Consider the following 26,643-nt stretch of genomic DNA (forward strand, 5'->3'; position numbering starts at 1 on the left):
CTTTTGAAATAAGAAACCTCAAAGAATTTGAGTTAGAAAAATCACAGGTCCAAGCAGATGTTAAGGATCTTTTATGGTGTTTAGCATGAATACAAGGAAATAGAAGGTGCTAGGAAGTGGGCAAGGAGTGTCATCAAAGAGGATGTCCATTGGTATGCAACATGCCACTGTTTCTGAGGACTCTGTACTGTCCCAGGAAGGAGGGGAGTGTGTGGAGTTTGTTTTTAGAGTGCTGTGGCAGGTGTAGTCAGTGGAGACAGACCAGGCTAACAAGACTTCTTGGGGAGATCCTGGTTATGCAGGATAAGCTCTGTAGGCTTTGAGGCAGGAATACACAGCTTCTACTCCAAAAGGCCTGGAAAACTGACCCATCAGCTGGCATGACCGTTTTCCACAAAACCTGGGTGTGGGCAGCTCACTCCCAGCATGGCAATGACTATTCCAAGTACTGCTAAGAAAACAGTGTACCCAGGCCTCCCAAATGGCAAACGTCCTGGAACACTGCCAGATGAGAAGTCCATGACTGAACTGCAGTCGGGCACTGGCTGTTAACAGAGCGACAGCCACTGTCTGGTATGTACCTGGTTGGCAGAGAAGATGCTGGCAGGCAGAGGTGCTAGTGTCTGGCTTTTATTGGTTGCTTGTTTTCTCAAACCCAGCATTAGAAAAGTCACCTGAGGTGGTAGTTTTGGGCAGAGGTGGAGATGGGGATGGAAGAGGTCACTTGGGATAGGATGCAAACAACATGACAGGTCCTTCACATGTAGTACCAGGCCAAGAGTCCAGCTACCAAGGCCACACTGGCAGCCAGAATGAGCTGCAGGCTAGGCTTCCTCAGCACAGCCATGGCTGTCCGGAAGGGGCAGTTGCTGCCTCCCAGGGTACCTGCATGCAGCACAACATAAGACATGGCATCAGTGTAGGGCAATCATATACCTGTTCCCAGAAATGTTAGTTGAGGACCCATAACCTACCTTTGTCTGGCTGAGCAGCATAAAAGGGGCATTTACGTACATCTCCTTTCCCATCATGTACTGGGAGCCCATCCTCCAGGGTTTCTTTTGTTAGCATGGAGCCAGCCTGGTCCAGTTCACTGAATATCTGAGGAGCAAAAACAATCATTAGAGGCTATCCCTAAACTAGGGAGACTCAGAATTTACACTCTACAGATGACCCATGGAGAAGCTAGAGTCCAGAAACACCTCATCAGGACTGAAAACCAGATGAACATCAAGCCAGAAAAGTGAACACCGCCCTGCACATCTTAGTGGGAGCTCAGGTGGCTGCTGCTAAGGACTCTGCTTGAGTGCCCACAGCTATTCTCTCCCAACACTGAGGTACTGGGGACAGAAATGGCTTCTGTAAGATCAGCCCTACCTGAGACTTGTAAAACCTCTTTATTCTACTTCCCAATGAATCTGGCTCCATATTAAGTGATATTTTTATATCAATACTTGCTACAAAATGAAACTCTCCATTCCTCAATCCTAATATCCTGTGGTAAGATAGAGGGAAATAGATCTATTTCAGACCTTTCAAATGCTGGGGCTTTGCCCTTTCCAGCCCTAGTCATGGCCTCCAGCCAGGCCTGGGAGCCATCCACTGCTCCATGATCCCTGATGGCTAACTGGTTCCCTCACTTTTTTCTAGGGCATGTAGGAACTCATTTGTCACACTACCAATAGCCTCTCAAGAAACTTCTGGCTTTGACTCTACTACGCATGCATCCAAGGTTATAACCGCATGGGTCAGGTTCCATGGTCAGTGCCCAGTAATACCTGCATATTATATTCAAAGGCTTTGTTGGCCTCCTCCACAATCCTCTCTTTGGTCTTCATACTCAGGTCCAAGGCATTCATCCTGGCGCGGTAGAACTGCTTGAATTGCTGGGCATTGTCCACATGCTCGAACAGGTAGAACTGGGTCCCTTCCCCAGTGCTGGGGAGTTTTAGTGCCCGCTGAGCCACCTTCTTCAGCACCTGGCCTCCCGAAAGGTCCCCCATGTAACGAGTGTAAGCATGGGCCACCAGCAGCTCTGGCTCATTCTGTCCTACGTAGTGAATCCGATCCACATACTTCTGGGCAGCCTCGGAGCACTTCACCTGCTCCTCCCAGTTTTCACCAAAGAAATACTCCATGTCCTTGATCAGTGCTTCCTTCCGGTGTAGTTCCGTGGGGAAATATAAAGGGGCGAAGGCTGGGTGGTCCTTGTTGCGATCCATTTCCTCCTCAAGGGCTGAGTATGTGAAGTAAAGTGCAGTGGTGGCCAGCTGTGAGTGTGATGGAAGATTGTGGGAAAGAGCTATAAGCCAGCAGCAGCTCTAGAACCCACTAAGCTTTGTTTTTTTTTTTTTTAAAGATTATTATATATATATGAGTGCTTTATCTGCATGCCAAAAGAGGGCATCAGATCCCATTACAGATGGTTGTGAGCCACTATGTGGTTCCTAGGAATTGAACCAGGACCTCTGGAAGAGCAGTCAGTACTCTTAACCACTGAGCCAACTCTCCAGTCCCCACCACCATCACCACCAGTTTTAAGAGTAGCTCAAGACAAAAGCCACTTGTCCAGTTCCCAAAGATCCAACTGTGGTCCTTTTTAAATATATTTAACTACTTAATACACCTAGGAAGCTTCTAGTGAATATTTGCCAATATATTTTTGTTACTCCGTCTAGGCTAGAATAGGCTTAACACCAGGAAAACAAATATATGGCTGGGCATAGTGGATGGGAGATATATATATATATCCATCCATATATCCATCCAGACTGTCTCCAAGAAAAAAGTAGAAAAGACCCAGCAGCTTCTTCCTAGAGTGGTTGCATGACAACTTCCTCAACTGACTAAAGCCACCCCACTTCCCACCCCTTATTAAAGATTAGAACCCAACCCCATCTGACTGAGGGGCACAAACCTTAAATAGCTCCTTCTTAATGTTTCCTTTCAAGAAGTCTTTGACAAACTGGGTATTTTCTGCCCGGTCATGTGCTTCCTTGGTCCCTTCCTTCAGGAGCTCAGAAAGGTCTGCCATTCTGTGGGAGATGAATTTTGGGTGAGACAGTAGCCCTTTCCAGTTCTCCAGAAAAGACTAAAAGGCCCACGATGGAGCCAGGAAACAGGAGCTGCTCAGACACTATTCCAGTCCAATGTGAGTAACTGAGCCTGTCAGTGAGCACAGGGCAAGATAGGACAATCTGACACAAGAACTCAGTGGACAAGACACTTACTCTGGTCTCCTCAAGAGTGCCTGCATTGGTATCTGTTAGCAAGCACCCAAATAAATGACGCTTTGCTTTGTAGCCACCTAGTGGCTGAAGAACCAATACTTAATCTATCCCAGAAAGAGCTGCCTTCCTCCCAGATGATATGTGGATGGGCCTAGTTGTGGGAAGATGAGATAGTTGAGAGACAGACCAAGATCTTGGTTGGTTTCTTTTTCTTTTTGTCTTTGAGACGGGGTTTCTGTGTAGCTCTGGCTGTCCTGGAACTCACTCTGTAGACCAGGATGGCCTTGAACTCAGAGATCCACCTGCTTCTGCCTCCCAGTTTTGTATTTAACAGAATTACACAGGATAAAGTTACATCAATAAATGGATAAGGAAGAAAAATATCATCATAAGGACAATGGAACCTAGGAAGGCTCCTGTGTATTCACACACTCCATCTGTTAGAATGAGAAAAATCTGGTTCTCTTGTGGTCTAGTCTCTACAGTATTTTATTTTTTTAGGAAATTATTCTGTATCACCCCACATCCTAAGAACTGGTTTATTAGCAAATATAGTAAGATATAGGAAATGACTTAGCCAATGACAGGACTCTAATGAGAAGCTAAGGAACTTGTGCAGCAGGGCCCTTAGTGCTGACGACCATTCCCTTGTCGCATCAGACTGAACCAAGCACGATGACAGGGGTGAGGACAGGTGCTGAGCGAGGCCTCCTGACAGGCAGCAGCCAGCTGCCGTCACTCACTTGGTATGGTTTTCCTTTTCTGGTGCCGTAGAGTTGTTCTCTGACTCATCGACGCCCTCCGAGGTCTCCACCTCTGAAGACATTGTTGCTGAGTTGTTTGTGCTGCCCTCACTTCGGTCCTGTACAGACACAAGGAACTGATGACTGCATAACCTTTTCTCATTTAAGCCAATATAACAGACACCCCTGCACCTCAAAATTCTGCCATTGCGGGAGCATTTCAGAACATGGACAGATCTGAAGATGGACAGGGGGTTATAATAATGCTTTTGTTCTTGGGCAATACACACTGGCATTTGGAAGTACATGGGATGCTGTCTGCAACTACTGTCAGCACGTAAGCTGTATGTGGGGATGTGAGGCAAGGCAAAAGTGCCGACAGTCTGGCTAAAAGGGGTACAGAAGTTCTTTGCACTAGACTTACCTTTTTTTCTGCGTGTTTGAGATTATATATAAATAAAAAGCTACCAAAGATATAAAAGAAAGCTACATTAAAAAAAAAAAGATAAAAGGTTCAGGAGCTCTCAGCTTAGTAAGCAATGCAAAGCCTCCATTTTACCACACAGTTCGTTCCTGCCAGGTGACAGGAATGAGAACAGTACTGACCAGAGTTTAGTTAGGCCAGGCTATGTCTGACGGCTCCACTGTAGAACAGAACAACCCATTAAGTCGCCCAGCAAACTGTCCCCCGCCTAGTCTGTGCTCTGCTGGTGCAGGGAACAATAAGCCAGCTGATTAATTCCCATGCCTGCTTCAAGGCTGAGCTTTCGTCAACAAGGGAAGTACAATCCCATAACATGATGACACCATCCTCCATCCCTGGAGACGGCTACTCTGGCGGTATATACAGGGGGTGCCCACTCGGGGAACTTTCTAGAAGAGCAGTGTGGCACAACAGCACCAACTAAGAAAGTCATTCATAAAGACAAGAATTCCAGCTCTGGAGCCTTATCTGGCTAAACTGGGCCAAGGAAAACACAATTTTCTACCTCAATTAGCACTTACTTATTGAGCATTTTCCACAAGGGAGACAATTAGGTGCCCATAAAGTGGGAGTGTATGTAGCTCAGGCTAAAGTGCTTGGCTAACATGTGTGAGACCTTTGGTTCAAATGTCTAGCACTGTGGAAAACTCCCTTGAAGCCAGGCAGTGATGGCACCTGCTTTTAATCCCAGTCCTTGGGAGGCAGAAGCAGATAGACCTCTGAGTTTGAGGCAGCCTGGTCTACAGAGCAAGTTCCAGGACAGTAAAGAGTACACAGAGAAACCTTGCCCCCACCCCCACCCCCCCAAAAAAAGGAAGAAAAGGAAAAGAAAAAAAGAAAAAGCCAAGATCCTTGGAAAGGGAGAAAACAAAAACAAAATATACCATAAAACATATCTCCCCTACAGAATCACATTAGTACATCGTCTAGGGACCCAGCTGCCATCTTTGCGTTTTTAGGGTATGTGTGTGGTTTGCTCAGCACAGTCCTCAGTTTTTAAAAAAAATTTAAGCGGATTTCTTTTAACCTAATATATACCTATTTTACCTGCATGCATTTCTGTGTCATGTGCATGCCTGGTGTCCAGAAAAGTCAAAAGATGGTGTAGAGAATGCCTTGGAACTAGAGTTGTGAGCCACTGTGTGGGTGTTGAGAACTGAACCCTAGTTCTTTATAAGATATAAGAGCACTAAGTATTCTACTACTGAGCCATCTCTCCAGCCCCTTCAATTTTTTTTTTAACACACATCCTGCACTTCCTAAGCCTTTTCTGAAGTAGATCTATAGCCCAAACTAAACTTGTGCTAATCCTAATGCCTCAGCCTCCTGAGTACTGGATTACAGACATGTGTCAACAAGCTGGGTCTTCTACTTGCATTCCGATTGAGGTTTAATGAAACTTACATAGTACAAGACAACATTTGCTTGACTCCAAAGCATACATACTTCAGAACTATGGGACACAACTGCCCATCAGAATGTAAAGGCAGATGGCCATCAAATATGGAGGAGGCTTCTAGAAGAACCGTCAACAACGCAAGGGCTCAGAGTTGGGAATGTGGTGCAGCAGATTAAGGTAGTGCAAGGCTGCCGTGCCGTGTTTCCTCAGGAATGGCTGAGGCAAGCTTTGTCAGGTGTAGGATGACTCCTACATGGGCCTTCTAAGGGTTTGCAAAGAATTAATGTGGATTTACAGAAGCAAGAGGATCACTGCAACTTCAAGGCCAGATCTATAAGGCTAAGTCTATAACGAGTTCCAGCCCATTAGGGCTACCTACTAATGTTATGCCCAGAAGTGTTCGTGAATCCCAAAGACACCAAGGGGCCATTTCCAATGCAATCACATTAAGGTCTCTTTATTACAAGCTTGGGCTTGGGCTTGGGCTCTCCTTCAACCCAACCCTGACATAGGGGGTGTTCAGCCTGGCAAGCACCTACAGGTAGGTGTCCTGAAGTAAGACTGAACAATCACAAATGGTCTCACAAAGAAACAATCAGACTGATCTTTGATTAACTGTTGCTAGGGAGTAACTCTGGGGTATGGGCTAATGACAGGCCATGAGGTCCTCCCTGGAATTTGAGAGCAGCTTGGGTTCAGCTGCAGGTCAAGTTCTCAGGTTTTTTTTTTTTTTTTAGATGTAGGCCGGTACCAAGACAGAGTAGGTTTGGCCTCTCATTAAGACCATGAAAACAAACAAACAAAAAACCAAATGCACAAAGAAAGGGCAGGAAAGAAGGTGGGGTGGGGGAGGAGCAGTGAAAGTTGAAGGAGGCTATGCCCCACACCTCTGGGGACCCTAATAGACAAGAAATGTTTCTGGTCTCTCAGTGACAGATAGCAACAAGGCAAAGAGTACCACGATGAGAGCCCCGGTTACTCAGAAGAGAAGAGTACAATGCGGTAAAGTGTCCCAGAGCTTCTAAGCTGCACTGTGACACCTTAGAATTGCAGATCCCCTGCTTTTCAAAGTACAGCATGACAATGGCAGGGACAAGCACAGTCACAAAGGTTACCATGTAGTGAGGTAGATAAAAGAGTAAAGTAATACTAATGTAATTTATCACTTCAATAGTTCTGTGAATGATACTTGTACCCCAATTATTACAGTGAACAGCAGTGACTAAAATATAGTCGCTGTTTTATCTGGGACTAAGTGCTCATTCTGGGAGTGCAATTTTCTTGAACAACAAGGCCCTTTTCATCTTTTAAAAATACAAAAGAAGAGCAGTGTGAAGAAGCAGCGAGGATGACCCCGGAATGGACCAAACCCGTGCGCCGCTGTAAACCCGTGCTCAGCGCCGACATCCCCTGCCACTGCCATGCCCAAAAGAAAGGCTGAAGGGGACGCTAAAGGAGACAAAGCCAAGATGAAGGAGGAGCCCCAGGGATCTGCAAGGTGGGTCTGCCAAACCTGCTCCTCCAAAGCCATAGCCCAGGCCTAAAACGGCCCTGCAGAGAAGGGAGAGAAGGGGAGAGCCAATGCCGGTAACCATGCGGACAACGGAGATGCCAACACAGACCAGGCACAGAAAGCTGAAGGTGCTGGAGAGGCCAAGGGACGTGTGTGCATTTTTGAAAACTCTGTACTTCTGGTGACTGCACAGTTTGAAATACTATTTTTTATCAAGTTTTATAAAAATGCAGAATTTTGTTTTACTTTTTTTTTTTTTAACTATATTGTTAGCACACGGAACACTTCATTGTTGGGGGTGGGGGGAAGGATCATGTGTCACCAACAAAATATCACCCAAGCTGAATTGAGGACAGAAAACCCCTTTCCCTGATAATTTCAAAAGGTTCCTGTTGGCTTCCAGGAGAGACGTCCTGGTCTTGCGTGGGTAGCCACCAAGGCCTGTGGTCTCTGGAAACTCTAAATTCATTTCTATATCCTGTTCCCTCCCCCCGTACCATCAACACAGACTTAATTCCCTTAAAACCAGAGACCCGTTGGAGCCTCACCCCCAAAATTGGTTTTCTAGTCTATTGGGCGACGTGGACTTTGCAGTGACTTTGAGTGTTCTCGGAAGAGCACTGGTTCCTTTTGTAAAAGACTGTGGATCTTCAGATTCTGCCATGTTCAGTTCCTGACAGTCAGGGTCGGCTTGTGGAAAGTTGTTAAACAACCTCCTTAACGTGAAATGTCAACCCTCACTCTAAGCTACTCCCCCTTTCAAAGCACTGAATGAAGACTTCATTGGGTTTTATAGTGGATTTCTGATTTTGGTAGTCTATACAAGAAGGGAATTTGGAAGTTCCTGTATATGGTTGACTGTCTGCCCATGTCTTGCCTGAAATACCATGATTGTTTATGAAAAGCATCTTTAATAAAGCTGGTTATGGTTAAAAAAAATACAAAAGAAAAGTAAGAGTTGGCTTTCATTGGTACCCAATCACTAGTTTCACATTCTGAGCACTTAATTTGTGTGTGTCAGCCCCCACCCCGAGCCATCCTCACATACATCCTTTTCAATTTTACCATCTGCCAGCCCCTACTTCAGTCTTCACAGCCAGTAAAATGGCTACAGCTGTCTTTTCAACTATTTAGCTCCAGGACAGGGAACACTGGGCTTTCTAGAAATCCTTGCTGATGTTAAACAAAACACTCTCTAAACTAGGTAGGTAGGTAGGTAGGTAGGTAGGTAGGTAGGTAGGTAGGTAGGTAGGAAAGAAGGAAAGAAGAGAGGGAGGGAGAGAGGAAGGAGTATACTGGCGCATGCCTGTAATCCTAGTACTTTGGGAGTAAAGACAGGAGTTCAAGATTATCCCTGGCTAAATAAAGTTCAAGGCCTATAAAAGGGTAGGGACGGAGGAAAGGAGTTAAATATATCAACAGTATGTATCATACCTTGAGATTGAAAATAGCCTGAGCTATATAGTAGGGTCTAGCCATGTAGCTCAGGCTATGCTATTTTCTTCCTTCCTTCCTTCCTCTCTCTTTCTCTCTCTCTCTCTCTCTCTCTCTCTCTCTCTCTCTCTCTCTCTCTCTCTCTCTCTCTCTCTCAGAGAGAGGGTCTTACACTGTACCTCTGGCCATCCTGGAACCATGTAGACCAGCCTGACCTTGAACTCACAGAGATCTATTTGCCCGTCCTTTTTTTTCCCCCCCTTTTCTTTTTTTCAGAGCTGGGGACCGAACCCAGGGCCTTGTGCTTGCTAGGCAAGCGCTCTACCACTGAGCTAAATCCCCAACCCCTGCCCGTCCTTTAAAGGTAACCCAGATGACTTTCAATCTCAATCCTCCAGCCTCACTTCAGCTTACTAGGATCACAGGCACGTATCACCGCATCTAGTTTACAATATGTAATTTTAAAACAATAAAATAATACTAATAACCTGCTGTCTGTCATTTTAAGTTTTCTAAACTACAAGTACAATTTACTTATTTATTTCCCTTCGAAGAATACTGAGTCCTTAAAGGGTCTGAAAGCTCCCTTACTGGGAAGGCTCAGTATCACTTTCAACCAACATAGTCTACTGCTAAGGGAAACAATATGTGTCCATTCCTCAAGTGAGTAACCATATAGGGTAACACTAAGAGGCTACCTTGCCCCAGTAGAAACAATTATCTTCAACCTCTGAAAAGCTACATATCCAAATCCTCTGCTGATCTGTTTACTCTAGGATATACTCCTTTAAAATTGCTTATAGCAATCTGTACAATCATAATATACAGTCACACTAGAAAGGATAAATCACAGTCAAACAGCCAAGGACACTAAGCTCCCCAAAGGACAGTAAACAGTAGAGGGCTAGCACAGCTATGGCAAGCTGACTAAGCTGTGGTTGCGCACACACACACACACACACACACACACACACGAGAAAGCCAAACCGCTGACCACAACTCTCTAACAGCATACTGCAGGGCCGGGGTGTGGTGTGGAGGTGCACCTCGTGCCCAGCCTGGACTGCATCAGCATGTAAGCACGTCACTACTGACAGGAAACGGGAAAGCTCTTCAGTCCTGCTTTCTGTTGGACAGCTTAGCCAACTGGTTGTCTCTTTTATGTAGCGTGGTTCTATTAGGAAGAAAAAAGGGTAGGACACAAATACAAGGAAGGAAAGGGTAAAGAGGAAACCCAGATAGGAATTGAATGGTGTAAGCAAACTAGTTAAGATATGTCCTCAACTAGGGGTTGGGGATTTAGCTCAGTGGTAGAGCTCTTGCCTAGGAAGCGCAAGGTCCTGGGTTCGGTCCCCAGCTCCGAAAAAAAGAACCAAAAAAAAAAAAAAAAAAAAAAAAAAGAAAAAAGATATGTCCTCAACTAATCAACAAGGAAGTCAGTCCTTGACCCTTCTGCTATCACAAGTTCCAGAAAGGTCACTTCTGTGCCCCTCCCCGTTTAAAACACTGACTGCTACTCCACTCACATCCTCAGACTGCCAGCTGTCTTTCCAATCAGCTGCTGTCTCATGCTAACACCTGAATGAGTGAAGCAGCAAGTTCCATTCACAGAAGCTTCCAGAAGAGGTTCCTAGAGACCCACCTAGCAGATAGAACATCCACCTCAAAGGCACCATGACTTTCTGAAATAACATGTTATTCAAAGAAACTCTCCTTCGTGGAGACTAGCTCCAAAAGTTTCACAAGGCCGGGTAATTCAGAGCACTGCTGCTAGGCAGAAATGTAACCTAAGGACTATATCATGGTTCATTTCTCATCTGATGATCTAAGAATAATAAAGACTTCTTGTATTCATTCTATACTGAAGGAAAGGAGCAGGTTGCAGACCACGGAAAAGGACTGTCAGAGTTACCTGCTCCCTGGAATGAGACAATGCTGTAAGCCTGACTCATTAAGTAGTGGCACCCAGCAACAATGAGTTTATGTCCACAGTACAAGTCACCGTTATTCTCCATATGGGAAGGGAGGCTAAGTGGCTGTTGTAAGCATTCCTCACCAAGACTTGATCATAATTCCCTCTGAATAGATTTCTGCTCAGTATCAGACTTATCAACATTGTGAATCCCTGCCTGCTTCCTAGAAGGCTGTCTACAGTTCAAGATTTTACTCCTATATAGAACTGGCACCATCTTGCCCTATGTAACCACCCCCAGTTAAACAAGAAGCTTCCTACCCAGCAGATGAAGACTTCCCTCAGACTCAGTTTAACAGCACACCTCAGAGCCTCCAATCTCCATTAGAACAGTTACAATGTACACAGAGAATGCACTGGAAATACAAGCTAAATGAGAGTTATGTGTTGAGTGTGTAATTGGGTGCCATGACTCTAAATTGGTCAGTATAAGATTTGATTTTAACTTTTTACCTGGTTCTTTGTTCTCTTTAATGGAAACCCAGCTTATCTTCAAGAGTGGAAAGTGCAGCTTGACCCCGCATAAAGGGCCTGATCTTTAGGGATAAAAATATTTAGGTCTGAGTAGCTCTTGGCACTGTATGAGTCATAATTTCCTGAAAGCTGAGTTTCCTCATTCATAAAACAGGCCAAGAAAAACTGCTTTACCTTCTCAGATATGCTGTGAGGACTACAGTGAGACGCCTTACCTGAAAAGACTGTGTGAGATAAATGTAATGCTGCCTCAATTGCGGGTCTCTTACTGAGAAGTGTGGTAAGGATTCACTGAGAAAGCCCTGGGTTTCACCCCCGACTAGGGTTAGTAACCTGGGCCCAGTAGCCTAAGCCAACGTGTCGGACTCAAGGCAGGAGGACCAGAGGTTCAAGGTCATCCTTGGATACACAAGAGTTCAAGGCCAGCCTGGGATACATGAGACCTGTTCCCAAACAACTCAAAAACTAAGAAATAGCAACTGGACAACTGTGAAACAATGAGGAAAGAAGTATGAGAAATACAGCCATATGATTCTGGACAAGTCATATCAGAAAACTCAGCCCTTCTGTGGCATGTGGGGAAATGGCAATGCCTTGTTCTTTTCACAGGTAAACATGTGACTAAGACAGGACAGAATGCCCACACTCAATGGCATTCTTTGGGCCAGCTCGGCTCGGTTGTGAGCTCTGTGTTGGATGCTGGGAACAACAGACAGGTAAATCGGTTCTAACCTAACAAGACATTTGATAACAGGGGCCTCGCAACACCCTGTGGAAACCACATTATCTTAGTAACTCAGCAGTTTCTGAGTTTCTATAATAAATGGCCCAGAGGGCTCTGAACTCTAGCAGTCATTCCCCAGGAAACCTAATAAATACGTAAGTTTCACTCTTTTTACATAAATTTCACTCTTTCTTCATTTGATTTGTTGAAGTTCAACCCTGCAGTTCACTGAACAGATGATTATTAGCCTCTTGATAAAGAGCAAGATCAGACAGGAAATCTTGTTAAAGACCCAGTGACGAAAAACTTTAGTCTGATTCATGAAACACACCCTTGTAAATCTGGCTAAGTAGCAAGAAAGCTAGGTTAGTCCTTAGCAGAACATTTTCTAGTATTCTTGAGGTCCTATATTTCTCCCCAGTACTGGGGAGAAAAATCAGGGTATAGTGGCGCACCCTTGTCATCTTAAAACTGGGGCAAGAGGGAGTGAGGCAGTTCAAGGCCAGCCTAAGCGGCACAGTGAAACCTAATCTCAAAAAATAGTAACAAAAACAAAAGTGCCAGCCTTTTATAAACCTCAATAAGTCACATCAGCTCAGGATGTCTAAGTCTCCTTTCAGAAACATTTTTTCAGTTGAGGAAGACAGGTGCCCTCATCTCTAGCATGTCCAAATACAACTGCATGAGCAGTCAAAACTCCACGGATGCAATGGTAAACACACACACAGAGAAGGACCTGGAACTGACTGCTGAGGTAAATTAAGAGACCCGGTTGTTAGGTTTCAGACTTGGAACAAATGACTGAGATGCCGATTTAATACACATCAAAGCAGACCTTGCCCCAGGCTCTCTCAACAATCCCTTTGCCCCATCCTGTTACAGGGTCCTCCTGGCTGGCCCACCCTGAACTCTCCAGCTCAGGGTGCTGGGCTCCTTTCCCCTATATAATCCAACCACTCTGGTTACAAGCTCACTCTTTTTGTACTTTTGGTCTCCTGGCTGCTGCATCTGGTTCTATCCTCCCCATCCCCTTCCCTTCTCCTCCCCCTTTCTCACATGGCTCAGTTCAGTCTGGTCAGGTCCACTGTGGATCTCCCAGGTGTCCCTGCCTCTAACTACACTCTCCCACAAATCTCTAATAAACTTTCCCTTCCACCATACCTAGATGCACTCATATTCCTTTCCTTTTTCCTTTTTTCCCTCAATCGTTTGGTGCTGAAACCCAGGACCAGTAATGTTTCCTTTTCTTCCCTTTTTATTCTTTCACTGGTTACACAGCCTTTCTATTTGCCCAGCATATGTGAGACACTAAGCTTACTTATCATCACAAACCAGGGGGGAGGGAGGGACGGAGTGTAGGCATTCCTACAATAAATGAAATCAACAGCATACTCCTCCTGCTCCCTACATGTATGTTAAAGTACCGTGTGTGTGTGTGTGTGTGTGTGTGTGTGTGTGTGTGTGTGTGTGTGTGTGTGATATTCATCATTCCCTCATTAGGCCACTTCCTCTTCCTGAGGCTGAATACCAACTTCCACCTATCAAAGTATTGAAGTCCAGTAATCAATCAAAACCTCTTTGGCTCACTTAATTAACATGCTCAGTTAAAATTAAACACCTCATCCTAACACGATTTGCCTATGAGCTACATCTGTGTCCTCTCTATCCAGAGGCTGTCTTTTGTCCCCCATGACAAATATCCCTTCCCCCTCTCTCTTCTCCTCATCCTCTCTCCTATCTTTGTCTCTTATTCCTAGACCTCTAGGGCAAATACATCTCTGTGCTGAGAACCTGGTCTTGGGGTGTCCTGAGCTGATAGTGGTCCCTACAAGAATCACATTTCTAGTTGGAGGGAAAAAGTCAGCAATTAAGATGGCTCCAAAATGCAAACCCAGCTCCCAGATACTTTCCTCTCCAGTAACACTAAAAAGCCTTAGAAGCTATTCTTCTGTAGGGCAAAACACAGAGGACCACAGGCCATAGCATGACAGATCTGGGCATTCTATCAGTGTTGAGCAGTTCCACTAACTATAAAAAACTAAAATCAGGGTTGGGGATTTAGCTCAGTGGTAGAGTGCTTGCCTAGCAAGCGCAAGGCCCTGGGTTCGGTCCCCAGCTCCGGAAAAAAAAAAAACTAAAATCAACAGGCTGAAGGGATGGTTCACTAACAGGGTAAGAGCACTGGCTACCCTTCCAGAGGACCCAGGTTCAATTCCCAGCACCTACCTAGCAGCTCACAACTGACTGAAAGTTCCAGGGGACCTGGCCCTCTCACATAGGCATACATGCAGGTGGAATACCAATGCACATAAAAATAAATCTTAAAGAGAAAGAACGCTAAAATGAAACAATCGCAGAGGCCTGGCGTTGTTTCCTTAGTCTACTTTAAGAGAGGGGAAGGATGGGACTAAAATTTGATTCGGTTGGGCTGTGGCTCAGCTGTACAGTGTTTGCCCAGCATAGACAAAGTCCTGGGTTAAATCCCCAGCACTGCATATATGGAGCATGCTGGTACAGTCTGGTACATAATCCTAGCACTCTGGAGGGTGGAGGGAGAAGCCGGAAGACCAAAACTTCAAGGTCATTCTTGGCTACAAAGTAAATAAGAGGCCAGCTTTGGCTACATGAAACACCTAACAGTCAAGTTGGAACTAAACCCGAGTCATTCAGAAGGTAAGAGGTTCTTCCTGTGTCCCCAACAGTTTTCACTGGTTCACACGTGTGAGTTAGTGTGGTGTTACCACACACTCCAGGCTACACAGAAACTGAGGTACAGCTGCCTGTACTACACTATTTATTCCTACAGGAAGGTAATAAACTATAGTTTGTTTCAGGATGAAAAGCATGACCCTATGATTTCTGAGATATAAATGCTTTGCTGGGGGCTGAGGACACAGCTTGGTGGGTAAAAACAACAAGGACCTGCATTCAGATCTGCATGACCCACATAGAAACAGTGGCATATCTATAGCTTCAGTTCTGAGGGTGAGGAGAAAGGCAGATCCCTGGAGCTCACTAACCAGCCAGCTAACCACATCAATAAGCCACAAATTTAGTGAGAAAACCTGTTTCAACAACTAAGGTGGAGACCCAAGGACTGAGCAAGGCACCCAGTGTTGACCTCTGGTCTCCATATGTGCTTGCAGGCACTTGGGCATGCACATGCACATGCGCGCGCGCGCGCGCGCGCGCACACACACACACACACACACACACAGAGTTGTTACTTCCTGTCTCTCAAACACCTACCTTGGCTCATTCAAATTATATAATCCAAGATGACTGCTCCTTGGTAAGGCCAACTTTGCTAAGAGGGCAACCCAAGGTGGTCCCAAAGGGGGAGATGGCACACCCCAACACTCCGTGCCTGGAGAGAAATAGCCAGACTTATCAGGCCTTAGTGGATAATAAAATCAGAGCTAACCAACACTAAAGAGGTCACAATAGGGTCTCCACATCTCTATAGCACTAGTTGCCATAGTGATTGAGAGAAACAAAGATCTAGTTACAAGAATCACTCTGGAGTGGTGATTCTGAGAATGAGAACTCTCGGTGAGCTCCAGGGATCTCAGTGTGTATGCAGGGAGGTGGTGGTGAAGGCTTTTAATCCCAGTAGTTGGGAAACAGGCAGGCAGAGCTATGTGAGAGGGAGGGAGGGAGGGAACCCATCTTTGTGTCAACTGTGTAGTGATTACTTAAAAATCTAAGCAGTCCTACCTGCTTCTGAAAATGTATATATACTGATGGGGCTAAGAGCACTTGCTCTCCTTACAGAGGGCCTGGGTTCATTTCTCAGTGCACACATGGTAGTTCACAACCATCTTTAACTCCAGTTCCAGGGGAATCCAATGCCCTATTCTGAACCCCTGTGGGCACCAGGAATGTAAATGGTACACATACATATATATACACATAAAACTAAAAAAAAATGAATAAACCTAATTTTAAATTTTTTTAAGAAAATGTATGTTTGGAAATGGTAGGGTAAGAGGGGTGAGAGAAAAGTTCTGTAAGATCAGCAACTCTACAGGATAAGACTTTCATCAACTGGTACCTTCTACATTTCATCTAGTTTTTGCAAGGCACAGTACATGCTTCCTAGGGCCCTTCAGAGTATGGGATTATTCGAGACTTCCTAACAGTGACATTCCTGACAAGATCAAGTACTTCCAATGGCTGTTTTAGGTTTACACAGCTTGGTAGCTATGGCAGTTAAGAATAAAGCACAGCTGACGGATGAGAATAAAACGGCTGAATTTCTTAGAACAGCCTATACTTGAGGGGCTGTCAGAACTGAACTTTCATCTCATACTTTTTCCAACCTTAATGAGCAAGGCACCAGGAATCTCTAGGAGTGGGGGTCTTCAACTGTGTTCTCATCAAATAAGGGTTGATTTACATACAGACAACTATGTCCCACAGGAAGACACCCAAGTACAGACTCATCAACTTTCTTCTATGACAAAAAGCTCTGGAGCTGGAGAGATGGTTCAGCAATTAAGAGCACAGACTGTTCTTGGTGAGAAACTGAATTCACTCTGTTCAGTGATTCACAGCCACCAATAACTCTAGCTCCTGGGAATCTGACGCCCTCTCCTGGCCTCTGCAGGCACCACACCAACACTCAGATGTATACACACATAATTAAAAATAAGATTCGGGACAGTGGTGGTGAGAGCCTTTAATCCCAGCACTTGGGAAGCAGAAGCAGGTGGATCTCTGAGTTTGAGGCCAACCTGGACTCGAGTAAATCCCAGGACAGCCAGAACTACACAGAGAAACCCTGTGTGTATGGGAGGCTGTGTGTGTGATGTGGGTGGGTAGGTGACTGAGTGGGTTTAAAAACACTCAATGCAACACTCAATGCAGACCAATATACAGGAATGTACTTTAATACAATCAACCTTTTTTTTTTTTTTGCTGAGGACTGAAATCAGAACCTTATGTATATAAGACAACCATCCTATCAAATGATCTATGTATCGTCAAATTTTTAAGATAAATTCATAATCATCCACTGTTAGCATAAAGTACTTGCAATATACCTCGTAATAATATTTAAAAATTAAAAAAAAAACAAAACCCAATAGTGACAGTGATTACTTAGCAGAACTTTGCACTAGGCTCCTCGATGTTACTTCCAAGGATTGAGAGGAAGAAGAAACAGCTGCTGCCATGCATTTACTTGATCTACATCAGAAATTTTGTGTTATTTTCCTAAGTGGTAGATTCCCAGATCATAGTCTTTCCAACCCCACAGCCATCTGCCATTTACATGAATGTAGTCTAGACTATTGATTTAGGTACACATTTCAGCGTTTGTATCACACTACACTATCCTACGGCCTGAAGACGGAGTCTCCTCCATCTGAAGTCTCTGGGAAATGAGTTCAGCAGCTCTAACAGCAGGCATATGCCCAGACACCTTCCTGCACAGCAGTCCACCATGTGTGCTATCACAACACACAAGAGGCCAGACATGGGGTACTGAGGGATGAGCTCCCACAGACGGGGTACTGAGAGATGAGCCTCAACAATATCAAGCACTTGACAAAAGCTAACAGATCGGTCAACAACAGAGAAGCCTACTGGCTACACCAGACAAGAGGCATCACAAGGATGTGGCTATAGTTAAAGCACAAGCTTTCAATGCTCACAATCAGGAGCAAACCCTGGCTCTGTCACAAACAAGCTTATGTGACAGAACACAAGACTGGAACATCTACTTAATTTCTCTAAGTTTCTACTCTTTGTAGTAACAATTCTGCAAGATAGTTAGGAAAAATTAAATGAGTCTAGAACTGTCAAACCGCAGAGGATGACTGCATACATACACCTGTAATCCCAAAACTCAGAATGCTGAAACAGAAAGACAGGAGTCTGAGGCCAGCTGGAGAGAGTCTGTCCCAAAATAACATAGATGCAACAACAGTAGTCAGGAAGCTGAAGCAAGAGGATTGCCACAAATCAGGGCCAGCCCGGTTTACATAGTGTGTTCTAGGAAAAAATGAGGGATATAGCCACGTGGTGATGGTACACACCTTTTAATGCCAGCACTTAGGAGGCAGAGGCAGGAGAACTTCTGTGAGTTGAGGCCAGCTTGGTCTCTAAAGCAAATTCCAGGACAGCCGTGAATACACAGAGAAAACCCTGTCTGGGGTGGAGGTGGGCAGAGGGGAAGAACCTTTAATAGTAAGAACCAGACTCTGGCTAATGCCCAAAGAGAAGACTTAAGAATCCCACATATGTAGGCTGATGTCAGGCGATACATGATTGGACAGTAGAGAGTCGGAGACAAAGTTTTTGTAAGGCAGGAGAGGGGAGGAAGGAGAGGGATGAAGATGGCTCAGATTTAAGTGAACTAGGTCAATTTTATCTTGTCTAGGTGGGCGGTTTATATCGTTATGAATTGGCAGTGAATTTATTGTGTGTATGAATTGTGGATTGAGAATTTAACATGTAAATCTAATAGCTAAATTACAAGTTTCTGGGACTTTGATTCTACAGGGCTAAAGAGGGCAGTGTGTGAAAGAAATGGCCGAGAGGCAGTTGGAACACGAGGATCTGGCTCTGTTGCCCTCGAGGAGTGAGAATGTGAAAGGGCCCACAGAACGAGGTAGGTGTGTGCGTGCACGTGTGTGTGCGTGCTTGGAGTCAGTGGATCCAGCTCTTGGGAACTGATAGCAAATGATCTTTTTAATTGTTACCACAACACGCACGCATACATTGTCATCCTTAAGTCTTTCAATTTCAGCCCCAGGTCACACTTTGAACAATTTAAATAAGGACAGGAAACGGCAAGTCTGGCTACTTGGACAGATGGGATATCTGCACAGTAAAGATATCACCAGAATTGTATCCAGATATTGCCAGAATTATATCTTTTTCTTTTCCCGCCCACACCCTATATCTTTTTTAAAAATAGTCAGTACTCGTAACCACCAAGACATCTCTCTAGCTCCCGGATTTATTTCTTAAGTACACCACTTGGAAGCAAGGAAGGAAGAGAGGGAGGAAGGGAGGGAGGGAGGGAGGGAGGGAGGGAGGGAGGGAGGGAGGGAACCTAATGAAACAAATATTATTCTTTTTGGAGGTCTATCTTGCCTACTTGGCAGGATTACACTTTTCCTAATAAGGGCTTGAGGAACTTAAGGCAGATCAGGACTCAGTCATGGTTGTAGCCTGAGCTGGCCCTCTGAACTACCTCTGAGCATGTTCTTTGCTATGAGGATGGGACTAACCACTCATTTTAAGTCAGAAACCTTCAATTGTGGAGTACATTTCCTAACAGTTTCTAACAAGCTGGTAGGTACACTACTATCCTCAAGGAGGCCCCTTTAACTAAGTTATTCTTGTGTGTAATAAGCAATTGGGGGTTTGTTTGTTTTTTAGACAGGGTCTCACTGTGTAACAATCCTTTGTAGCTGTCCTGGAACTTACTATGTAGATGAGGCTGGTCTCAAACTCACAGATATCCAACTGCCTCTGCCTCTGCCTCCTGATGCTGGGATTAAAGACATGCACCTGGCTCATAAGCAAGTTTATTAGTAAATTCTTTATAACGTCAATTTTACTACTTCAAGTTTCTCCTGCATCATTATTTTATGATGCATAAACTTAATCAAGAATTTTTTAAATGAATGAATGATTTCCAGAATTGAGGTATTTTTAAGCAGGGCATGGTGGTACACCCCTTTAGTCCCAGCACTCGGAGGCAGAAACAGGTGGATCTCTGTAAATTCAAGGCCAGCCTGGTCTTCAAAGTGACTCTAGGACAGCCAGTACTGTTCATACTTAGAGCTCTGTCTCTAAAAGCCAATATTTTTTTTTTTCAAAAACAGGAAAGAGAGGGGTTGGGGATTTAGCTCAGTGGTAGAGCACTTGCCTAGAAAGCGCAAGGCCCTGGGTTCGGTCCTCAGCTCCGGAAAAAAAAAAAAAAGAAAGAAAGAAAGAAAGAAAGAAAGAAAGAAAGAAAGAAAGAAAGAAAGAAAGAAAGAAAGAAAAGAAAAGAAAAAACAGGAAAGAGAAACTGAGGCATGCTTAAGAAACAAACAACAAGATGAATCCCAGGGGGCTGGAGAGAGTGCTCAGCAGTTAGGAGCACTGCTGCTCTTCCAGAGTTTCCCAGTATTCAAATAAGGCCTGCTTCTGACTCCAGCTCCAGTCACTCCAACACACTCTCACACACACACCACACACACACACAGACATTACACACACACACTCACACACACTCTCACACACACACTCACACACACACAGACACACACACTCTCACACACACACCACACACACACAGACACACACAGACATTACACACACACACTCACACACACTCTCACACACACACTCACACACACACAGACACACACACTCTCACACACACACCACACACACACAGACACACACAGACATTACACACACACTCACACACACACTCACACACTCTCACACACACACAGACACACACTCTCACACACACTCACACACCACACACAGACACAGACATTACACACACTCACACACTACACACAGACATTACACACACACTCACACACACTCACACACACTCACACACACTCTCACACACACTCTCACACACACACACTCACACTCTTACACACACCACACACACTCACACACAGACACACACTCACACACACTCACACACACTCTCACACACACTCACACACACCACACACACTCTCACACACACACTCACACTCTTACACACACCACACACACACTCACACACAGACACACACTCACACACACTCACACACTCACACACACTCTCACACACACATTCTCACACACACACACCACACACACAGACATTACACACACTCTCACACACACACTGAGACACACACACTCACACACCACACACAGACATTACACACACACACTCTCACACACACACACTGAGACACACACACTCACACACCACACAGACATTACACACACACACTCACATACCACACACACTCACATACCAGACACACACACAGAGACACACTCACACACAGACACACACACTCACAGAGACACACACACACCACACACACTCACACACCACACACACACAGACATACTCACACACAGACACACACTCACAGAGACACACACACACCACACACACACCACACACACACACAGACACACTCACACTCACAGAGACACACCACACACACACTCTCACACACACACAGACACACACACACAGATTCACACACACAGACTCACACACACACAGACACACACACTCACAGAGACACACACACACCACACACACTCACACACCACACACACAGACTCACACACACACGGACACACACACTCACAGAGACACACACACACCACACACACTCACACACCACACACACACAGATACACTCACACACAGACACACACACACTCACAGAGACACACCACACACACACTCTCACACACACACAGACACACACACACAGATTCACACACACAGACTCACACACACACAGACACACAGACTCACACACAAACTCACACACATTCACACACACATACACACACAGACTCATATACATACAAATAAATAAAATTTAATTATAGAATGAAAAACAATACCTAGCTAGGGAGTAGCCTGGTAGTTTATGACAGGATATTACTATGTAATCCAGACTGTCCTAGAACAAGCTAACCTCCCTCTTCAGGCACCCAACTGAGATTATGGGTATTATAGGTATATACTACCACAACTTACAAAAATAACCATTTTCAAAACTTGTTTTCTTTTGGAATAAGAATTTTTTAGGTAGTACTTTTATAGCAGAAACTCCTAGTAGGGTAAGACTGGCCTTGAGGGAGCATGAGTTTTATGTTCTCTGTCTAAGGGGAAATACTGGGTTACACCATTTTGTTTGTTTGTTTGTTTGTTTTCTTGTGGTTCTTTTTTTTTGGAGCTGGGGACCAAACCCAGGGCCTTGCGCTTCCTAGGCAAGCGCTCTACCACTGAGCTAAATCCCCAACCCCGGGTTACACCATGTTTAAATAGGCCCTCTCACTTTCCACACAGAAGAGGACAGTGCAACCACAACCTTCAACCTTTGAATTCTGTAAGGTCTTGGAAATTCTAAGAACCCAGAGTGACCTCTGTGGTTTTTTTGTTTTGTTTAGGCAGTACTAGAGCCTCAGAGCATAACAGGCAAGCATTCTGCCAGCAAGTTAAACTTCCACCTCACCTTTTAAAGATAAATAAATAAATATACAGGATGGCTGAGAATACAATCCAATAGCAGGATGGTTTCCTAGCAGAGTTAAGAGAGATGGTTTAGTGGGTAAAGCTCTTGCTGTACAAGCATGGAGACAACATTTCCCAGTACCCGCATGAAAACTGGGCATGGTGGCATGCACCTGCAACCCTAGTGCCGGGGGAGGAGAGATGTAACAGTAGATAGATTCTAGACTCAGTGACAAGACAATCTAGTCCAAACTGCAAGCCCTGGGTTTTGTAAGGCCCTGCCTGTCTCAAAAATCAAAGTGGAAAGTAACCTAAGGAAGGTACCTGAAAGGAGGGTCTTGAGTGGGAGAGGAGAGGGGGAGGAGAAAGGGGGAAGCAGGATCAGGTATTAGGGGAAAACAGGAGAGAAGCTCAGAAGGCCAGGAGAACGTATGTGGCTGCCGGGGTGGGGAGTTGAGGGTGGGGGAACCTCTAGAAAGTCCCAGAGACCTGGGATGTGAGAGGCTTCCAGGACTCACTGGGGGTAACCTTAGCTGAAATGCCCAACAGTGGGGAGATGGATCCTGAAGAGACCACCTCCAGTAGTTAGGCAGGGCCACCAGTGGAGGGATGGGGACACCAACCCGCATACAAAATTTTTGACCCAGAATTGTTCCTATCTAAAAGAAATGCAGGGACAAAAATGGAGCAGAGATTGAAGGAATGGCTGACCAGTGACTGGCCCAATTTGGGATCCATCCCATGGGCAAGCACCAAACCCTGACACTATTACTGATGCCACATTGTGCTTGCAGAAAGGAGTCTAGCATGGCTGTCCACTGAGAGGCTCTACCAGCAGTTGACTGAGACAGAAGAAGAGCCAACAATTGGACTGAGGTCAGGACTCCTGTGGGAGAGTTTGGGGAAGGATTGAAGGAGCTGGAGATGGCAACATAGGAAGATCAACAGTGTCAACAACCTGGACCTCTGGGAACTCCCAAAGACTAAGCCACCAAACAAAGAACATACATGGGTCCAATCCCCACCACCACCACCACCACCACCACCACCACCACCACCACCACCACCACCACCACCACCACATGTAGCAGAGGACTGCCTTGTCTGGCCTCAGTGGGAGAGGATATGCCTAATCCTGAGTCCCAGGGAAGGGGATTCAGGGAGGCAGCCTCTCAGAGGTGAAGGAGAGGGTGAGGGTTGAAAAACTCTGGGAAGAGAGACTGGGAGGGGGAGCAACATTTTCAGTGTAAATAACTAAAAGTTTTTTAAAATTAAAGAAGCTACCTTTAATTTTCTTTAAAATTAAAGAAGTTGACCTCTGGTCTCCACATAGTCACACAAACACAGGCAAACATACCCACACATACATAATATACAGACATATACAGAAAAAACAAAAGAAAGACAGGGTCTCACTGTATAGCTCTCTGGCTGTCCCGAAACGCAGTGTGTAAAACAGGCTGGCCTTGAACTCAAAAGAGATGCCTTCTGTCTCCCAAGAGCTGGAGTTAAAGTTGTGCACCACTACAGGAATAATTTAAAAAAGGGGGGGGGGGGAGTGTTTCCAGGGGAGTTAGGAAACAGAAGCAAAGGCAGAGACAAACTGAAGTTTGGCCTTGGTTCTTCCTTCCAGCCCCATGCTCCCAGAAGTAAGACTCAGACTTAACAGATGTTTACAAATCCCTTGGCCATATGCTACTCTTCTCTGAGTAGGTATAACTAAAAATGCCCCATGTTCTCTGTTCTCTAGCCTACACTCTGCCACGTGGCTGGTACCTGTGCTCGGCTACATGCGTCCATCTCCTCACATCTTCCTGCCAATCTCCCGCCTCCTTCTCTTCCAGAATTCTTTCTCCTCTTGAGGTCCCACCTTCTATTTGCTGCCTAAGTCATAGGCTTTTTTTTTTTTTTTTTTTTAGTTTTATTTGTTTTATGTAAGTACATGGACACTGTCTTCAGACACACCAGAAGAGGGCATCAGATCCCATTACAGATGGCTGTGAGCCACCATGTGGTTGCTGGAATTTGAACTCAGGACCTCTAGAAGAGCAGTCAGTGCTCTTAACCACTGAGCCATCTCTCCAGCCCCAGTCATAGGATTTTTAATGGACAGGTTATGCATCCATACAATACACAAGATGTTCTCTCTACAATTCCCCTTTTTAGTCTAATAAAAGGCTCTTTGGTCTACACAATAGTCAGAATTGGACCTTCTATGATAGAGTCAGCTACTTGCAAATGACAATCTAAAATTCAGAATGATACTTTTTTTCATTAAAGATAGTATATGTTTTTGTTTGAGAATAAGTGTGAATATCCTTAACAATTTAATAAATACACATCAATCTTGAATTTATAGAAAAGAGAAAAGGGAATATAGGTGTATTTATCCACACAGACATTAATCTCCAAAGAAGGGAGAAAGAAATGGGAATTGATATAAATGTTTTCAAGGGTACATAGATAATACATAAATCCAGGCCTTTGATCTCAATACTTAAAGACAAAGGCAGGAACCCTTGGGTTCTTTTTGAGTTTGAGGTCAGCCTAATCTACAGAACAAATTCAAGTCAGCCCAAGCTACACAGAGAAACTCTGTCTCAATAAAACAACTGTTTTAATTGTTTTAAATTAAGGGATTATAAGTTCTACGGTTGGGATGTATTACAAATCTTCTATGAAAGAGGTCAAAATAAAGCAGACCAGGATAGAAAAGGGCTGCTAACATGGATCCATCCCTACTCTGAATGACTTCAGACTGCCAGACAAAGGACATGCTATGTCGGGAGAAGGCTCTAAGTTTGTGTTAACAGGAAGAGGAAAGGCTTTGGACTCCTTCCAAAATAATAAGGATCAGATTTGATGGGGGTCTCGGCTGCAGACAGGAAGAAGAAAATCACGAAGAACAAACAAGATAGGTAACATGATTTGCTGATCCCTCTACATGGGAACAGCCCTGAAACTGGGTGAGGCATAAAAATGTCTCTAGCCGGAACTTCAGCTTTGGATATTACTGGCTACAGAGTCCTTAAGATTCATCGTGCCGTCCTTTCAGGTGGCATGAATGGAGATTTATACTGAAGTTTGATTATATAATCAAATTAACCTCTTAAAAAAAACAGCTGTCTTTCACCTGCTCAAATTAAGAGCAGAAAACCATCCTTAATTGATCTGTGCACCCGGCACATTCCATACAGATGTCTTTGGAGAACTGTAAGGTTTATATATTACAGAACAGAAGACCAAGAGGGCAGCCCTAACAGGACTCACTCTCAGGGTTGCTGAGATGCTGAAACCTGCTGTTCCAGCTCCAACTGATCCTGCCTCAAACTCATGTTTCCAGAGACTTGGTTCTAGAACAGCTTCACAAAGGACTGCTGATCCCAGATGACCCTGGTTCATCCAACCTATCAGAATGTTCTAGTAGGGACTTCAGCTAAGCCCTGGTCTTTCTCAACATGTAGAGACAACAAATGATGCCAGTTAGCTTTCTTTTGACTTAACCATTTTTCCAATTTCCTTTAGGGAAGCCAAACAGGAATTCTTCATCCCAATTCAGCAGGAAGCAATTATAAGAAGGCCATAGTCCCGGTCCCTTAAGTTAGGGTGGATGGTTTTGGTCATTTTATGAGTTATGGATATGATGTCATTTAGGGGATGACTGCAAATAATAATGGTAATGGACAGGGAGAAAACACACTAGGGAGCTTAGCTCAGGGATTTCTAACTTTCCTTTCCTCTTCTCTAATCTTTCTTTCTTGGGTAAGCGTCTTAGGGTTTTACTATGAAAATACATAATGATCAAGGTAACTCTTACAAAGACATTTAACTGGAGCTGGCTTACAGGTTCAGAGGTTCAGTTAGTTATCATCAAGGTGGGAGCACGGCAGTGTCCAGGCAGGTGTGGCATAGGAGGAGCTGAGAGTTCTACATTTTGTTCCGAAGGCAGAGAAGACTGGCATCCTCAGGCAGCTAGGAGGAAGCTCTCAAAGGCCACACCCATAGTGACACACTTGCTCCAACAAGGCCACACCTCCAAATACTGCCATTCTCTAGGCCAAGTATATTCAAATCACCAGAGTAAGGGAACAGAGATTAAGAAAAACGGGGATATAGAAATATTGTAAGAAATTAGACAAACAAGGGTAGATAATTAAATCTACTCTTAAACCAAAAAAAAAAAAAAATTCTATAGCCATAATCTAACACTGATAGAGATCTTTATATTTTGATGCAGTACTGAGGTTATCTTTTGTTACACTGGTACAGAATTTTGTATATTGATAAAAGTTTAAGGTTTTCATTGGTTAAAATCTTTGTATACTGACACAAAATTTAAGATTAATTTTGTTACAACATGTGTATGTTTCAACTCTTCAGCTTATATGCACCATACATATGCCCGGTGACCTCAGAGGTCAGGAGAGGGTGTTAGAGCCTCTGGAACT

At 44.6% G+C, this 26,643-nt stretch overlaps 1 protein-coding gene, 1 long non-coding RNA gene and 1 pseudogene across 6 annotated transcripts in view; 2 read left to right on the forward strand and 1 right to left on the reverse strand.

Moving 5' to 3' along the window:
- Window positions 1-53: 53 nt before the first annotated feature.
- Hmox2 (heme oxygenase 2) overlaps window positions 54-26,643 on the reverse strand; it is a 34,246-nt gene continuing 7,656 nt past the window's right edge. For 2 of the 4 annotated variants that reach the window (XM_087574578.1, XM_087574577.1), the window contains 5 exons: window positions 3,974-4,092; window positions 2,918-3,035; window positions 1,779-2,270; window positions 975-1,101; window positions 55-885 (listed from right to left, as the gene is read on the reverse strand). In XM_087574578.1, the coding sequence (XP_087430704.1) occupies window positions 758-885; window positions 975-1,101; window positions 1,779-2,270; window positions 2,918-3,035; window positions 3,974-4,056 (948 nt within the window). In that variant the 5' untranslated portion in view covers window positions 4,057-4,092 and the 3' untranslated portion in view covers window positions 55-757. 4 annotated transcript variants of the gene reach the window in all.
- Window positions 7,177-8,614, forward strand: Hmgn4-ps3 (high mobility group nucleosomal binding domain 4, pseudogene 3; annotated as a pseudogene). Its single transcript, XR_015631440.1, has one exon. The product of XR_015631440.1 is annotated as a high mobility group nucleosomal binding domain 4, pseudogene 3, transcript variant X2 (transcript).
- On the forward strand, window positions 15,468-23,502 carry LOC148002765 (uncharacterized). The gene is made up of 3 exons (XR_015631441.1): window positions 15,468-15,525; window positions 18,481-18,589; window positions 22,990-23,502. It is a non-coding gene; the product is annotated as an uncharacterized LOC148002765 (long non-coding RNA).

This window comes from Rattus norvegicus, chromosome 10 (assembly GCF_021556685.1).
Source record: "Rattus norvegicus strain SHRSP/BbbUtx chromosome 10, alternate assembly SHRSP_T2T, whole genome shotgun sequence".
NCBI lineage: Eukaryota > Metazoa > Chordata > Mammalia > Rodentia > Muridae > Rattus > Rattus norvegicus.